Here is an 18,934-nt window from a genome sequence, read left to right as displayed (position 1 = left end):
GCTAACGCAAGCTACCTACCTAACGTTAATAGACACCCTGTTTTGCTATGAAGGAGGGGGGATTGGTGCAGTTTGGCCACTACATTAACGTCTAATGACACAAATCTTCAGGTCTTGGCTATGTAGTTCATGGGCCAGACCAGATGTCGGTACCACTCAAGGTGGCAAAGGTTACTTACAGTATAATCTTTGAAAACATCCATGTCTGTAGATGACTTTTGGTATGATAACCCACAGCTATGTTATTATCAGCTTTTGAAGGTAACCTTCCCTTTGGAAAAAAATCATTTTAGACGCTGGTACATATCTTGGTTTTAGGCTCAGATGTAGGATATTTATCAGTGCTTAAAAATATTGTGTGCCCTTTTGTGAATCTTTATGACAAATGCAGTGGTCACTGGAGCTCTTCAAACTTTTAATCACACACATTTATTGACAATTTCCACCTAAACCATATACTTTCTTGTAGTCCTGTGACATCAAAGAACATCAGAGGCACGAACACTTGAAAACTCAGAGGACTCCCAACGATTGAGAAAATGTACAATATACCCACTCCTTCAATCTGAAGGGTGATTTCCAGCCTTTTATTAAAAGCACAGTTTTACTCCGAAACTAACTAGATCAAAATCAGTTGGGTCACAAACCTTTCTTAATACATTTCTTCCAATAGAAATTAAATTACAATAAAAAAAACAGCAAAATAAATTTCAACAGTGAGTTAACAACTATGAATAACATTTCCATATGCATTAACTTGTTCAGTGTAGGATATACAGTCATGGCCATACAGTGGCATGCAAAGGTTTGGGCACCCCTGGCCAAAATTTCTGGTAAAGTGAACAGTTCAGCAAGAATGATCTCCAAAAGGCATGGGCTGCATCGCATACAAGCAAAACAATAACCATAGCATGTGCAAAACATAAATATCTTTTAACTTTTTTAACATGCAGCATACATTCTGTGGGACACCATGCTTGCACAACGTAGCTCTAATTTAGGCTTCTGTTTTTACATCTCTAAATCTCTGGGGATATATAAAGAGTGGATATTTTTGTATGATGTGAAGTAGGACTGGGCGATAATTTGATAACGATACTGTTTCTATCAACACGTGATGATCTATATAAAAAACAGGTCGATAAAAAGCTCTATAGAAAAAGACCAGTGAACAAGCGTTTCCCTTCCTGTTTCATAAGCCTATCATGTCAGCTGATGCTGAAGTAGTCACTTTCTTACAGCCAATCACAAGCGCCTACCTAGGCATGCTTTGCCCTGCTCTGATCCTGCCCCACTAGCTTAACATACAGTAGCACAGCAACATTCGCGATGAGCCGGAGCTGTACTCACTCAGTCAATACTGTGAATGAAGCAACTCATGTGCGGTGACTGGTGGTGTTAAAAAATAAGTGGGAGTGAAGAGGGCAGAGGGAGAGCAGCGCCGTTTCACCGACAAGAAAGATAGAACGAGTTCTCTAGTGTTGGGACACGAGGAGCAGAAACATATACAGGGTTTTCTAAAGTGTTTCTGTCCACCACCACAGCCGAGTGAAAGGGCAATTCAAAAAAACCCTGCTCGTCCTTGAAGGCAGCTCCATGTTGCACACCACAACAACAACATCCTTCTACAAGTGAACAATCGTAATTCCACAACAACACACCACAGAGCTTGTACTTCATTCTAAGTCCAAATTTTTATCAACAATGAGAACAAGAAAAATATTTCCAGGCCAGCTGCATCACAGCCCTTATAATTCATTCTGCAAATTCAGAGTAATTCACATCACCATGATGTTAGTCACTAAATTGATTTAAGCTTAATTTTATTACAGATTTTGACTTTTAAAATGACCATTACCACTAATCAAAATGTGTAAAGGGACAACAGCAGAACAATAGCAAAACTTGAAGCTGAGGCTAGATCACTACAAAGTAGTAAAAGACCTGTCCTGCCTAGTCTTAACAAACATTTTGTTGGTTCCACTGCTGCCAATCTGTTTGAGAAAGAGAACAAGAATTTCGCAAACTTGTTACTCTGTGGTTCATTTTGTTCTATAAGTCTACTTGCAATAGACACACTCCTTTTTTAGTCTCAGGAAGATATTAAATGTTGTTTACAATTCTTCACTATTCACTCTCTTACGTTTTGATTTCTTTAAATGCATAAAAAGCCTTTTAGTATTTGAGCATTTTAAGCTTTTGTGAGTGAATGGACCAATGTTTTTTCTTTTCTTTTCTTTTTTATACTTGAAAGAAATTTGGCCTTGGGGATACATTTATCTCTTGGATTATACTACGCATTGCCACAGTCCTCTAATAACGCCAATGGGATGAAATAAATAAAACATTGTCTTCCACTGCACAAGGTTGTTCCTTGAATCGACTGTTGTTTGCCATTGTAATGGAAACTCTGTTTATAGCTCTATGGACTCACAATATTCTCTGCTATTACTAGTGAAGGCAGGGTTGCATTAAAAGGTTTCCCTCCATGCAGATGACATCTGATTTAAGGTTTCAATCTCTAAATGGCTATCTTCACGTATCTTGAATTTGCACCTTTTTCTGTAGTTTAGTTTTGACATCTTTTGGATATGCCATGTTTGCTAAAGAGAGGAGTTTCATCTATTCATTCAAACATTCGGCAGCATGCAAGCTTGAACCTACACTGGCTCAGGCCTTTCTGTGTAGATGTCGTATGTCCTCCTCATGTCACCATTGGCTTTTTCCAGGTACTTTGGCTTCCTCCCTTAATCCATGGGAGGAAGCTGTTACTTGGCAACATATTAATGTGAGCAGTTTGTCTCTATGTGTCAGTTATATTTGAGCAAAGTATTTGAAAATCTATCTCCATCCTGTGATCTGTGTCCTAGCTTTGTCCTTGTTAAAGCTGAGTGAGTTGAGAGGTTTTTGACACTTTGTGAGGCGGCCACAGCCACTGATAGGACAGTTACTGTACATCCCTGTTATGTTCTGCATTCTCCTTCATCTTTCCTGGAAATTTCCCGATGACACCAAAATGTCACCTAAGGTCTTCTCATACACACACACACATCTGTGTACACACCATAGCCAAATATGCACACTCAGGCACACAGAACAGCAAAAAGGTCATGTCACACACATTTCCTGTCTAAAGTCTTATATACCCACATCCACACACACACACATACAGTACGCACTCATGCACTCGCACACTTTAAACTCAGCCTCTCCATCTCTGCCAATCTCGAGGTACAACGCAACGCTCTGTCACACTAACATTCACTGACGTGGTCGTGGTGAAAGGAGCCCCTGCAGCTGTGTCTGTCTGCTCTGAACAGCAGAGCTGTGCTGAACTGGTGAAAGTCAACAGAGAACTGCTTTCTGAGAGACGGTGACTTTAGTAGGTAAATGATAATGAGGATTCCCTTGCCTGTATGTTCTCTATGGTGTGTGTTTGCAATCGAAAAGGAGGCCAGCATTCATCGTAACAGATAAGCAGCATATTGCTCATGTTTAATTCCTAGAGGTATAATGCTGTCTGATGAAGAAAGGCATTGTTTTTGTATTACATTTAAAACTGTAAAAACAGCAATTGCTATCAACCCCGTTTCATCACAGTTTCATCAAGAAACAAATACACCCACACTCGCAGACACAGTGCGCTTGTCAACAGATTAAGCTTTCATGCCGCATATGTGTACACGCAATTTGGTCTCTATTCAAATATTGTTTTTTTATTTGTCCGTCTCAAGGGCTTTGTGTGGGTGTGTGTCTGTGTGTCTCCGTCAACAAGCTCAGTGATTCCAGTTTTTCATCCCCTGTCATCACCATAAGATGTACTGTGATGAATCAAGATGACAGGGGCCGAAAGAGTGGAAATTAAAGGGAGAGGGGATGAAAGATAAAGAGGAAGAATATAAAAAGATATTGCAGATGCAAGATGCGTGGAGGATACTATATAGAGAGAAGGATCTAGTCCACTTGGAATGTGATATCCTGAAAACAAAAAGTACAATTCAAATAAAATGAGAGATTACAGAAGCTCTGCAAGCGAGCAGAATTTAGGAAAGGAGGGGCAAGAGGATGAGGGTTAAATCTGTTGAGAGACACAGAGCTAGATTTCAGCCATACACAGTCTTTCTTCATCTCCTTCTCGATCACTTTGAAAGAGAGAAGCACTCAAAAGAGGAGTGACAGAAACTGTCAGTATTAATAGGCATTGTGGCTGTCTTTCTTTCTTTATGTCTCTTAATATCCTCTCATCTGTCCCATCTCCCTTCATGAAATCCAATTTGCCTTGACATTGCTGAATGAATGGTGAGAAAATGTCAAAACCAAATGAACAATAAATATTTCAAAAGCTGAAGCAAGAGAGGAATAAGTTAGAGCCAAGGTTTTTTTTTCTTCTTTTAACCATCACCAGCTGGTTCTATTCTGTTTTATTCTATTCTTTGCTGCGGGGTACAAAATAGCTTATTGATCCTTCCATCATTTCTGATCGTACATCTTATTAAATTGTCTTTAAGGCCATTCATATTCATTGTGTTTGCATTATTGCCAGCACAATCTTTCACTTCCTTCATGCTTCATTTGCCACATTTTCATTGCTTAAACTCCACTTCCACTGTATGCATTGTGCGGCAAAAAAAAAAAAGATTAAAAAAAACCCCACCATCCCACTCTTTCCTGTCTGCATGCAGTCATGCTGTTCTTCAGCTAATGAACAGTAGAGCTCCTACGCCATAATAATTAAACTGCATGTAATTTGTAGTAATTGAATGTGGGTGTGGAAATTGAGGAGAGGAGATGTACTGGAGATTGGAGTGGTAGTGTGGCATTAAACTCTCTGTATCTACGTCTTTCTTTCTGTCGGCCCACTGAGGGGTGAGTGAGGAGTTTTTCTGTTGATTGTGTTGTTTCCTTCACTGCAGAGGAGAGGGAGGGTAAAGTGGTGGTGGTGGTGAAGAATCAGGTGAAAGAATGAGGGTAAAGTGGAGAAGAGGGAAGAGGTATGGAGCTTGCACAGGTAAAAATGCATTGTGCAAATTAATATGTATCTAGCTTGGTTCCAGTTTATGGTTTTGAACAAACCTGATCGATCTGAGAAGCTGAGACGGACTGTGATAGTGATGATGTCACCTCCAGACAATTCCTGGAGCTGACAGAGAATAATGGAAGCAACAGTCAGGACACCATGACAGCACCGTGGACTGCATTTTGTCACAGCTGGAAGCCCAGCGTTCAGATTATTCTCACTGAGAGGGAATTTCTCAAACAAAAAATGTTTGAGCTCACAGCATTAAGCACTGATGAAACTTCTCTTAATGTGTTATGTTATATCATCATTTAAGTCTAAATGGCTTGGTTTTTATCCAAGAGAGAAAGGTTTCTTTTTTTTTTACATATTGACTTACTGGTGTAAAATGATATTACAGTTTTATTTCTGGATGGTACAGTAGGCTGTCCCTGTTTATGCAGCTTCCTGGCACAAATACCGTTCTACGTGTGTATATGCATGCGTTTCTCTGTGTGTGTGCTCCTGTGACAAAATGACATCGGTCTCCAGTTAATTTAGCAGTGTCAACTCCTATCCAGCAGGCCCTTCTGTCAGCATTCATCAAACCGCAAATGGTTTTCTTCTCATGCATATGCAAACACACCCCCTCCAGCCAATCACAACACCACTCTGCTCTAGCACACATAATACCTTATGCAAGCAGATGTGCATGTGTGTGTTTGTGTGGTCACATATGAGCGAGTTAGTCATCCTGTGTGTTGTATGTGCAAACACAACCATACTCGAGGAGACAATCGGAGGCAACTGCACACACGCGCGCACACACACAAATGATTGGCTGACTCACTGAAAGAGGGTTTATAGTTCAGAGCTGCCTCACAAACCCACCACATATCAGATGATAGAGAGTTTGCTTCAAGACAGTTTCATTTTCAAAGACAGAGCTCGATGGTGCCTGAGATGTGGAGACGGGGAAGCGTTTTCAAAGTGCCATAACTCCGCTGCAGGTGAACACTTATTCTGTCTGCACTTCTTCCAGTTGGGTTTTTTCCACATCAGATTTTCTCATTTCAAAATGTAATTTTTTTATGGAATCAAGCTGTATTTGATTAGTAGATTATAGACTGTCAATATGAATATGAATTGTTGTTGGCATTTACAGTGCATTAAGAAAGTATTCAGATCCATTCACTTTCCTTCCAGATCCTCTGGGAGTGGGGGGCTGTTGTTTTACAGCTGTTATCAGATCTCTTAAGAGATCTTCGACTTGCATTATCTTGCCTGTGTAGTGAGGGTTATTGTTCAGTTAGAGGGTGAAGCTTCTGCCCAGTCTGACGTGTCCTGTTCAGCTTCCTGTCATCCCTCAGCCCTGGTGATGCCAGGAACCTCCATACATTATACCTTGAATTGAGGCCAAACAGTTCAGTCTTGGTTTAATCAGTCCAGAAAATCCTGTTTCTCAGTTGCAAAGTGAGAGTCCTGGAGGTTCTTACTCCCAGAGCAACAGGTTTCCATCTGACCACTCTCCCATGAAGTCCAGAGTGGTGGATGTAGTCAGCCTGTCCCATCCCTGTACAGGGAATCTGGAACCTCAAACCAGCTCTCTGCAGATTGCTCAGTAAGGAGGTATCTGTGACAGTAGTCTGTAAACTTCTCAAATTTAGTGCAGATCTTACAGGGATGATAAATCAGTGTGACTACTGCTGCCTAGCTTAATGCGCAAGTTTAGTTTTCACACGTCTGCACATATGTTTGTTTACTTAATATTACTAAAGTTATTCCTTCATTTTCATTTAATGCATTTCATTCATTTGTAAGCAACAAATCATCCAATGGCATTTGTGCCCCTTCATGTGGCCTTTGTTCCTTTTGTCAGATGGCTTTGCCCCTAAAATGATGAAATTCCTTCCTTGGTTTCATGATTTGTGCAGTTTAATTAAGTTAAATTAGATTAGTGACAGAGACATTATTTTTTTCACTCTGCTGTCATATGACCTTTGTCCTTTGCAGTTTTACACACATGCAGTTTTACACAGACTGCTGCTGAAGCACCTGAGGTACAGTTATTCACTTTTACTGTGAGGAATCATACTGTACTGAATTTTCTTTTTCTTATGCTCTTGCACACAGTGCATGTCTCTTGGTCAGACTGCTTTACATACTCTATTATTTTACCTACTGCCCTTACATATATATATATAACATTTTCTAATATATTTTTTGGACGATTCAGTTGACACTGACAAGTGCTGTTCCCAGCCTGAGTGAAAAGTGTTTTTTTTTTTTCTTACCCTTTTGAGTTAGTGACATAAAAGGATTTGATAGAGGAAGTCATAGCTATTTTATATTGTGTGACCCTTTCTGTCATTCCCATTACCATAAAGTCAAGCAGACAGACACGCTTTGGCTATTTCATGAACTACAAGTACGTGCACACACATACACACACATATGCACACTGTGGCTTATATAATTAGTTTCAGTATTCAGAATGAAGTCTCAGTGAAGCTGCATTGGGTTGGTGAATTACATTTTTAGTCACAAATGTTAATTGTTGCCACTGTCAATGTTCAGCTGCTGCAAATGGTGAAGGAAAAGCTGCCAAGTTTTTGTGCAGACCACAGTATGTGCACACACAAATGCACAGATACATTATGGTACATATAAACAAACACTCTCACTCAGTTTGCAGTTGTCTGTTAAGAGACACTAACAACAGTTCTGTTCATGCTTCACGCAATTCAGTCCTCAGGTGAAATATGATGTGCCATGGCACCAAATATTCAGCCCAATATGATGGCTAAAGCATCACACTCTGTATATATGTGTGAGTGCGTGTGTGCTGATTTTATTCCACCCTGTGCCAGTGGGGGATGCCAAACACGGCATGAAATAGTATGCCAACAGCTTGGCCCTGTTAGCTCACTGCTTTTACTTTCCTTTAGTATTAAGTCTGCATTTATCTCAGGTAGTCACTCGGGCAGTGTGACAACTGTGGGCTCCATGACTGAAGGCCTGAAAGTTATATAAATGGCTTAGAAATTAGAAATGTGGTTATTTATTTGGTGTCAGGGTAGTGACAGTATCATTCACCTTTTACCAAATTAATCAATGGATTGATTAAAGTGGGCAATCATCATCAAGCCTTGATTAACAAGTAATTAAGTAAGGGATAATGTTCGGAGGTTGTTGTGGAGAAATAAACCCCGACAGGATGTATGAAATAATTAATTTGAAACATAATGTTGATCACAATACGACTTTCAATTTATAGATTGCATCATTTCAAGTCTGGTCACTTCTCTGTTGTTTTGCTGAGCTTCCTCGCGGTCGTGTCAACAAAGCCTTTGATTATCAATCAGTGGATTGAAGGACATGTTACTGTGTGTGTGTGTGTGTTGGGGGGGGGGTTATCCGTCATAAACATGAGATTAAGGTTGCGGACTCGCGGTGTCACCGAGACGAGAGGAGAGCTGTGACACTGGGACAGAGGCTCTGATCAGGAGCCTCCACTCTCCCTGTAACAAGTTACAAGTCATTTATCTAACATCACAGTTAGTCCAAAGCTGTAATGAAGGTAAAAATAAAACACAAGGTAAATATCCTGCATAGTTCTTCTCCTCTGCTCCTCTGATCAGAGCGGCGTCCCTAGCAGTGGTGTGTTACTACCTGACGACGGTCTGTTATACTTGACAACGGTCATTATACTTGATGACGGTCATTATACAGAAATAACGGACTGTAGAACGCAGCACAGCCAATCAGAGGGAAGCATTCAATAGAGCCGTGGCGTGTAATGACCATAGGTAATGACACTTGACATTTCCAAAAGTACAGCACACTGTGTCTTAACTGTTCCATGATGCATTTTAATTTTTGCAAAAACAAAACAGACTAAATGTGGTGTTTTACTGTAGGCTGTCAATTCCACCCACAGTTAAATTTAGTTGTTGGGCACCAATGAACAAAGTAGTTGCATGTATGTAACCAAACCATGACCACTATTATAGTAACCACGGCAACAATCAGTACACCACTGTCAGTACAGTCACGTGTTCATCGTGGTTTGTTCACCGTGACAAGGGGAGCTATTTCAGGAGTGGCACCTATAGGTTGTATCAAACGGCTGAGAAACACATGACCTGTGGTTGTCCAGATTGGAGGATTTGTGTCAGTCACCCCGTCCTTGAGGCAACTGTCACTATTACTACTGTAGCTGCCATAACCCAGAGTTAGAATATTTGCTTTCAGCAAGGACCTTTAATACAGCTTAGGTCTCAGTCTGTCATAATGCAAACGAAATAACCACCAAGTAATGGAATTTTTATCATTCATTTGGACTGGTCATTTTCCAAGTGTACATGTGGGTTCATAGACACTGACTGTGATTTTTTTTTTTAACAAAAGGTGAAGCAGTGATAAAACACCACTGGTTCACAGGCAGGTTTGTGTATCACAGTGAAAGTATCAGTGCTATGGACATGATCAGGAATGTGAGCAGACTTTTTGTCATCCTGTCTGACATCCGTGGCATCGGTTATGGTCCTTTATGGTAATTTAGGTAAAAAGTACTGCTGCAGCACAAAAACTTTATAATTCCAATTTCTGCCTTGCGGTTTTAACACTGCAGTTAGAACTTGAAGGTGTTAATGAAATGTGTTAATAAGCTATTTTGTGATTTTTGTGATTTTTTTTTTATCTGCAGCGATGTACTGATCAGAATGAACCTATATGAATAACATCTCAAGGCCTAATACAGATAGTCAGAGAGGGAAGTATCAACAAAGAAGTAGTGTATAATTTCAAATAATACACTACTTCTTTGTTGATCCCTCACTAGTTGGTTTTTGTGTTTCACAAACTGATTTTTTTTTTACATTTCTGTCATCAGTTCTTTAAGGCTGTTTTGTGCTTGCAATGTCAAAGTCTCCCCCACACACATTGTGCTTGACTCCACTGTGGCCTTTATGCTTGAGCAAGTCAAACTAAAAGTCATCTCCATCTCTGTTGTAATGATATTGCTGCTGTTTATCTCCTTTTCCATTACATCTTCGGTCACAGTGTCCCTACATTGCACTGGTGAGGTCTTTATGAGGTTTCATCTGATGAGGACAGTCATATAATCATGACATTATGCAAGCTATTGAAATATTGGCACTTGTCCTTTTTAATTTGGTATAGAGCCACCTTGGTCAGTTTGAAAAAATCTTTCATCATTGTGTACAGTGAAGGATCTGCCTCTCAAAGGCAGACCTCATTTGCTACAGCTGGCTATTTGCAATCCAGGGAGTTTCCTTGCAGCTTCTTTGACTACATTTTGCCCCAAGAAGACTGACGGATGACAGTTAGCCCCCTGGAAGACCCCGGGAAAATGTGAAAATTTACATCCATCCATCCATTTTCTTCCGCTTCATCTGGATCCGGGTCGTGGGGCCAGCAGTCAGAGCAGGGATCCTCAGACTTCCCTCTCCCGAGACACTTCCTCCAGCTCTTTTTCTGTTCTAATTAATCTGATACAGTATAGTTTATTAAAGGGATAGTTCACCCTAGAATGATATTTCGCTCATTATCTACTCACCCTCATGTTGACTAAGGGCTGGATGAATTTTCAGAGTCCACCGTCCCTTCTCTGAGTTACAGGGGGTCTTGGCATAGCAGTGCATGTCCGTATAACGGTTGCAAAGGGACACCAGAGCTCTTCGTAAAAAAACACACACAAAAAAACATCCAAATACCTCCATGATGCTCGTATGTAATGTCCGTCTTGTGCTGAAGCCCCAAATTGCATAATTGTCCCGAAAAAAATTAAATAAGTCTATATTTTAAGCTTGTTTGTAGCGGAAGCTTCTCGAAGCTCCTCTTCCTGGTCCGTCCAAATCTCGCGTGATTTGCGCCGGCGTCAGTGCGGTTACTGCGAATCACGCGAGATTTGGACGGACCAGGAAGAGGAGCTTCGAGAAGCTTCCGCTACAAACAAGCTTAAAATATAGACTTATTTAATTTTTTTCGGGACAATTACGCAATTTGGGGCTTCAGCACAAGACGGACATTACATACGAGCATCATGGAGGTATTTGGATGTTTTTTTGTGTGTGTTTTTTTACGAAGAGCTCTGGTGTCCCTTTGCAACCGTTATATGGACATGCACTGCTACGCCAAGACCCCCTGTAACTCAGAGAAGGGACGGAGGAATCTCAAACTTCTTCCAGCCCTTAGTCAACATGAGGGTGAGTAGATAATGAGCGAAATATCATTCTAGGGTGAACTATCCCTTTAACAGACGGACTCATTGTAAACAGTAATTCAAAGTACCATGATTTTAGCATGTGTGTGCTAATGCTTTTTCCAAAGCTTTGCCAAGAGCCATCATTTCTGGATGCACTGAACATCATAAATTATGATTTTCTCGGCTTTTCTTAGCTTAACCCTTAACATGGATGCCATCCATTATCCGTTGGTCACAAAGATGTCACCAGAGCGACCCATCGGCACACCCTGACACAACGATCCATCACAGGCAAAGGACATGACACTGTCAGTCTCAGACGAATACATCTGTCACTGTGGAGATAACTCACTGAACTTAGGTTTCCATCTGCCGCTGGAGGAGATCGAGACAGACAATGACCTTGCGTCGGTGCTGTTAGGCACCGGAGCCCATTGGCTGTAATTGCCTGTCAAGCAGCAGACATGAGGTGTGACAGAGTGGTCGGACGGTGTAATCCAGGTGTTTTTCAGTGTCAATATGGGGCCTACCAAGTGCTCTGATGTGAATTTTGGAGAATACACTCTGACCTTTGTGAACTGTTTCCTATTGAGCTGCGTCTTGTGTGGTTACTGAAGATCTAACGATGGCATCAGAGTGAAGTGGTCAAATCTGCCTTGACTCTCATTAGTCTGCGTTCTCATGTTGAGCAGTGTTTGGATTGTGGTGAATTGTCAAAAACTTGTCTGTAATTGCACCTGGCGTTATAATGCATTTACAGTTTACACAGTCAAATCAGTTTTTGATTATTACCAAGACTTTAAAACTGTCACTTTATGAACACCAACAACAATTTTTCTGCCACACCCTGTCAGTCCATTTTTGGAGTGGGGGGGGCGGGTTCCCCAATAGCCTTTTTGGAATAGTGCGGTCTTTAGAAAAAATGGGAACCCCCGCCATTACGAAGAATGGAAGTCTATTTTCAGAACGGCAGGGTTTCAGTAAGGCAGGGTGTAACTACTGTATGATAAGATAAAAGAGATTTCACAGCGCAGCATGTTGGGTACAGTGTGTTATAGCCTCATAAATGATACTAATTAAAAGAAAAAAGAAACATCTCTCAGTACATTTTCTTACATGTGCTGTACTTTTACTTGTCTTCGTGACTCACTCCCTGTATCTTTAGCTTGAAGTAGAAAATAAAAGATAACTGGTCATCTTGAGCCCCAGTAATTCTTCTCTGATTCTTTGTGCTAGTTTCACTTTTTTCTGTGAGCAGAAAGGGTAGATATATACAGCAGAGATTAATTCTGCAAAGACATAATGAAAAAGCTTTCCGTCTGTGTCTGCACCTTTCAGTTACCTACCTTGTTCTGGGCCATTATGACTGAATTCACAGACACGCTGACCCTGGCAGTGTCGCTGTAATTATTCTAATGAGGTCTGCTACACCTTTTGTGCAGTCAGAGTATATTCTCCCTCCCACCCTCAGAGTCTCGGTGTGTGTGCGCTCATTTGTGTTAAGACTCACTCTTCAACTCTGATGGCCAGTGCAATCATCTTCACACACAGCAGCATCCTTTCTGTCCACAGAGAGCCTTTTCTGCTATGTTAGACGAAAGAAATAACTTGGCCTGCTCACAGACACAGACAGAGAGAGGCAAGAAAAAGAGCGCCTCAGTATAATTAGATCCTGGCTTTTCATAACTCAGTCTTGGTGAAAGTCTCATTCTCATATCAAAGGATATCAAAGGATGTGGAGGTAAGCCCATATTCAGACATCCCTCTCCCGAGTGTCTGGGTGTCTGGCCGGAACAAAACCCAGTTTATGATGAGATCAAAATAGAGCACTGGCCAGCATGTACTGCTGTAGGCAGAGGAAACGAGAATTAAAGCTGTAGTTACACGCAGGTTAAAGTGTTGGCTTTGAGACTTTAGGAAGGGAAGTCACACACACAGGCTCAAGTGAAGGGGAGATGCTCTCATAGGGTTAAAGTGGTATTACAGTTAGGGATGGGCCTTTTCGTCAGTGGGGGAAAAAAAAAAAAAAAGGCATCCGACAGCCTTACATCAACTCAAAGCTGTGATGGAAATCTTGTGAGCTGATGGAAGAGTTGTTCAGGAGGGGACCCAGGATAGCTTGTGCAGAAGCATTTATGATGCGCACAAAGTGGAAAGAGATAACGCCACAAGCCGAACACAACGTAATGTCATCCAGCTGTGGTGAAGGATTCCTTTCTGGTCGCTGCATTCATCCCTATAACTGCAGTACAAACTACATAGTCTATCCATAACCCAACAGGTTTTTCCTCACAGATCCATAACATCTGATTATGTTAATTTTTAATAAACATTAACCAGATTCTACCTAAATAAATTCTTTTTAGAGCATTGGCCATGACAAATACCATTGTCTATTCGACTATACATGTTGACTTCCAAATACACTTAAATGAAGTGACTGCTTTTAAAACAACTTAATTTAAGAAAAACTTAAATTAATTGTTGTACTCATTATATGTGTTCAGTGAGTGGTGCAAGACACAGAAGCAACAAATTTAATCAAGGTCTTTTGCACTGTTTGGCACTCAAGAAAAAGAAATTTGCTTTTCATCTTCGCTGTGATGAAGTGCACAGAGACAGTTGCCTCAGACAAAACCACAGCCAAAATCAACTACAGTATGGAGAGCCAGAAGAGCTGCAGGCTTTGTGATTAATGTGCATGCTGTTCTGCGAGTATGCTATGTATGTCAGTGTCCAGCTTGTCACTCATCTACCGCCTTTTCCTTCCATGTCTGTCTCTCCACTCAGTGCTGGGAGGTGTGGAGTCACGTGGTGTGCTGAGGAAGATCAGTGACATGCTGGAGGTGATTCTGAAGAGGATGGACAGCCTGTCCAAACTGGACAACACTTCCACAACTGATGCACGGCGCCTGGATGAGCTCAGCTCTGCCATCAACAGGTACACCGAGTTTTACAGCTTTATTCTGTTGGCGACAATCAACAAAATCAGTTTTTTTTTCTGTCAAAATATCTTAAATGGCTCAAAAACTGAGTGTCACGAAGATGGTCCTACACGAGTAACACCAGAGTTTTTTGTTGGTTTTCTTAAAGAAAAATTGAAAATGTCTATAGATCAAAATATTTAGAACTGTTAGTAAGGTTCTATATTTGTCACAGTAAATTCAAGATCAGTATTTATTCATTTTACAATAACAACAGAATGATAAAAAAATAAACGCCCACCACGTTGACTATTTCATCTTATTAGATACAATTATGTTCCATTCTTTGTCCTTCATCCTGCAAATACACCCAGGGGCAATTAGTCAGAATAAAAGCAATTCACAAACTAATTAAATACTTTGAGTTTTTTCAACCCAAGCATTATTTTTGCACTCTGATAAGATACTGTATGTTTTTATGATAACATTTATCCTGGCTCCGGTGTGTGTTTATATAAACATGTAACAATGGTAACATTGTAGTATTTCATGTCTATAATATAACCTAAGTTATTCTCCCCATTGTCATTCACACTGCACATAACCTCTCTCTTTTTCCACTTGATTGTAGTCATGACTTCTATCTTCCCTCCTGTTAAATCTGCACCTTATTGTGTTTCGCTCTCATCTTTGCTCTCATTTTTCTCCTCATATAGTCACTTGCGGAAATTGCTCCCTATTACCTCAGAATCACTGCTGCAAACAGACAAGTCTTGTATGACCTTGCTGCTGCTGCTTTTATCAAATTGCTCCTCTCTTTTGCCCCTTTAGCGGCAAAACATCCAATTTGTCTTTTCTGTCTAACATCCCCTTCATTCCGACTCCTCTCATTTCCAAACAGCCCGACTGAATTCAGTTCAGCAGGAGTGATGAGACAGAAATCCCCTCACCTCCCCGAACTTTGCTAAATGATCCTGGATAAACGCTAAGGTTCAGATCTGCGCTAAGGCACTGGAGCAGAAGGATGGAACGATTAATATGGTCTGGCATCGGTGTTAACTGCAATCAATGTCTAGTAATGGGCTGTTTAATGTGGAGGAAGCAGTTCTACTCTTAGGCTACAGCTAGGGTTAAACTCTGTCTGTTGTCAGGGAGTCTAACTAGGACGGTGCTTGCATGTGTAACTGTAACAGAAATCAATTTGCAGTTATTGCCTTGAAGGGGGCAGTTTGGCTGGATAGAGGGTTATGGTCAGTGTAATTTGGGTCAAATACAAGCTGAAATCAATGTTATATGACTATTCAGATTTAGGTTAGTGAGCAGTTTGCCCTTAACCTCCAGACCTGTTTTCAGTGTACTGTGTACTGTACTGCATTTTCTCTGTAAATGAGATGAAAATGACTGGACTGTACTTTATTATTTTAGAGTTAGGCTCAGTGACTAACACCATGTAGGTTATAGTATTTGTTATTCCTTAACTACCTTTACAGATTACTGGCCCATGTTAAGATATAGCTTCATGTTTAGGATAGAAGGTAGACATGTGAACAATTTCCATTGTTATTAGTTGCAACAGAAGTATCAATCAAGTTAATTTTAGTTAGTAGTTAATTTTCACATTTACTGTATTGCTCTGTGTTTTATTAACAGAGTTCTTCTTTCAGGGGTAAAATATAGTGTGCAAGGTTGAAATTGTATCATACTGTGGTTTATTTGTGGTACGTGGATGACACAAGGGAGGAAAAAAACAGCAGCCACCACCACAGAGAGCTAGGCTTTAATCCTCAGTAGCAGTGCCTTCAGCTTGGCTGGCATGACATTACACACATTTTCTAACTGAGAATGCAATTGTGATTTGGTGATTTTACCGCTAATGAAATGAACTATGGCTGGTTAACAGTGAGCGATAACGCAAAGTGAAAGTGTAATACATTTTAAAGGATATCTTCATTATACTGCAACAGTGTGTTTGGTATTTTTTGATAGGGTTAGGGTTAGTAATATACAGATGGAAGCAGAGAGTCCTATGGATCAGTGTCAGGAAGATACCTGAGAATCTGTGACTACATGGCCTGTAGCAATGATCACCGGTTCGACTCCCGACAGAGACGATCTTTACCTCATGTCATTCCCCCACTCTGTCTCCCTGCTTTCCTGTTTGTCTTCACTTCCCTGTCCAATTAAGGCATAAAATGCTTGACTTGGATTATTTGGCTGCTGCACTCTTGAAATCAAGCATTTATAAAAAAAAAAAAAAAAAAAAAAAAATAGGAATGCATTCCTTGTGAGCATAACTCGCATTTCAATTCCATATCTGTGCACATTTTGCGTCATGCAGTTATGATGTTACGTCATGAGTTAACATCAGATTTAAATATCACCGATTCACAAACTTCATTAGAAGTCAGTGACAATCTTTCTTATTAGATTCCCTAGATGGCTTCTTTTTGAAAAGGTGCTCCCCCCAACAGTGAACAGTGTGAGATCACGACCCATTCAATAGTTTTTTTTCTAAGTAGCTTTGTTTGGTTTTGGCTGAATGGATCTTTAGACTGAAGCAGCTATAAAAGCTGGAGAGAAATGTCTGATTCAGGAAGCCGAGTGAAAAAGATATTGACAAGGGAAATTGTGGTGAGCACGTAACAACACAATCATGCACACACACACGCATAGTTTTTTTTGTCTTGATGTTATTTTGATGGCACCCTGCTGAAGAAGGAGAATAAGATGTGTTTAACGTGTCTATGTGTGTGTGTCTGTCTTTATGTGTAATTGTGTCATGCATGTGGGTGTCTGTGTGTTAGTTCACTTGAGGTAATACGTGTTAAAACCAGTCTGGGCGTGAGACCAGGGCACAGACCCCTGACTGAGCACATAGCCTGCAGGATTAATGGCCACACACACACTCTCACATTCAAACACAGACACACACACACTGACTGTCACAACAGCGACAATCAAGGGACTGAAGTCTCTTCATTGCTCATAGCTCCACTTTTCTTTCCTCTTATTTTGTCTTTTTCTTTCTCCTGTCCTCTCTGCCTTTCCTCCCTTGCTCTCTTTCATTGTTACTACTCTTTCTCCTCCTCTTGCACTCACACACACACACACACAGAGAGAGAGAGTGTGTGAGAAACGTAGTTGGCTGGTCTGAGTGACGTGGTAAAGTGTGATTTTTGCCGGCGGCGAGCAGAGCAAATGGGAAGAGAGCGCTTTATAAAAACGTATCCCAAATCCAGGCCAGTCAGGCTCGCATTTGCAAAAAGACACACGCACATACACACACACACACACACACACACACATCCACTGGGCGCAAGTCTCATCTTCGTGTGAGCTTCATTGGTGCTGACACACTCCCGTGTAGCGGCGAATGGGACTTGATGTCTGAGGCCCCAGCTTGCGATTCGCCCACGGGGCAGCCACTCGTTAGAGCAGAAAGCTGAGGGAAAATAACAAGGAAGGGAGGAAAGGAGGGAGGAAGAGGAGACAGCAGAGAGCCTGAGAAAATGAGAGCGGGAGAGACGGAGGAGGAGAAAAGGATGCAGAGTTGATTCGCTTCATTTTACTGTGCAGTGGATGAGTGGGGAGATTGGTAAGTCTCCCCTCAGGCGTAAGCTCTCTGAAGATCACGGCTCTGGCTTGGCTTTACCTATTTCTCCTCCCTTAAGGAAACCCATCTAAGCTTTAGATGGATAACAACCTTTATCCCAGGAGGCCTTCTTTTCCACAGCACTCAAGTCAATGTCATACCGTTAGATTTTCTGGAAGTAGGCAACATTGGAGACACGTGAATTGTGTGTGTGCGAAAATAAGCAGTGGACTAAGCGCTGTGGTGTGTGTGATGTTTTAACATCATGACATGACGGGGGGGATAAGTCAGCATGCACGCGAGCAAATGGACATCAGCCAAACACAAAAACACACATGCTGACACCTTGTCACATGCATCCCTGGCCCCGGACAGCTTCTGCTGATGGGTTGTTGCCAGAACTGTCCTCTTCCCTTAAGAGGATGAGCTCATTACATACAGAGTGGGGGAGCGAGAAATACTGTAAGGAAAACATGAAAACACGTTCGTATTTGTATCCTCAGAAACGCTTCCCTATCATTGATTTCATCTCTCTGCTCCACTTCAGCTTGGCATCTGCCAGTAGATTTCCTCATGTTGATTTTTTTCTCCCTTTCCACTTTCCTCCCATTTTGTCTTCTCTTTGCTCTCCCTCATTTCAGTTTTGTTTCCCTCATTTGTGAAAGAGCCAACACTGTCTACATTCATTAAAAGGGTGGGAGCTTCATTGCAAGTAGCATGCAACAGTGGGCCATCAAATATGTATATCCTTGTATTCTTTGATCATGATCATTGTTTAATGTTTCAGTCAAGCTGTTTTCTTGGCTTTCACACGAAGGCGCAGAGGATCTCTTTATTTTATCATCTTTCTTTCTTGACAGAAAGGTCCCTCTGGTACTCTTGGTCTGTTTGCTGTTGATGGTTGATGTGCTTCTCTTTATTTTCAGCCTGCTTTTATTTCAGTTTTTCCTCAGCTCTCGCAGTGTATGTTTCTCTGACTGTCTTATTTTTTTCTTGCCCTGTTTGGATCTCATTGTGAAATACTCTCCCTTCAGACTTTCATCCTTTTCCCTGCCTTGGTCTCTCCGTCTGTGACTCTCTCTCTCTCTCTCCCTCTCTGTGTGTTCATCTCTAGGGATGAGTTCACATTGTAGCAGACATTAGAGGTGAGATTAGAAGGTCACGTCTTATGGAGGCCACAGCCACTTGCACAG

At 41.2% G+C, this 18,934-nt stretch overlaps 1 protein-coding gene across 4 annotated transcripts in view; it reads left to right on the top strand.

Moving 5' to 3' along the window:
• Positions 1–18,934, top strand: part of LOC146991544 (alpha-1,6-mannosylglycoprotein 6-beta-N-acetylglucosaminyltransferase B-like) — a 127,422-nt gene that overhangs the window by 26,465 nt on the left and 82,023 nt on the right. For all 4 annotated transcript variants that reach the window (XM_085774303.1, XM_085774292.1, XM_085774285.1 and 1 more), the window contains exon 3: positions 14,016–14,166. In XM_085774303.1, coding sequence (XP_085630429.1) covers positions 14,016–14,166 — 151 coding nt within the window. The remainder of the gene's footprint in view (positions 1–14,015; positions 14,167–18,934) is intronic.

This window comes from Trachurus japonicus, chromosome 1 (genome assembly GCF_045865225.1).
Source record: "Trachurus japonicus isolate A0001 chromosome 1, Traja_1.0".
In the NCBI taxonomy this organism is placed as follows: Eukaryota; Metazoa; Chordata; class Actinopteri; order Carangiformes; family Carangidae; genus Trachurus; species Trachurus japonicus.
Note: the sequence above shows the minus strand (reverse complement) of the source record. Positions and strands in the feature narration are given on the sequence as shown.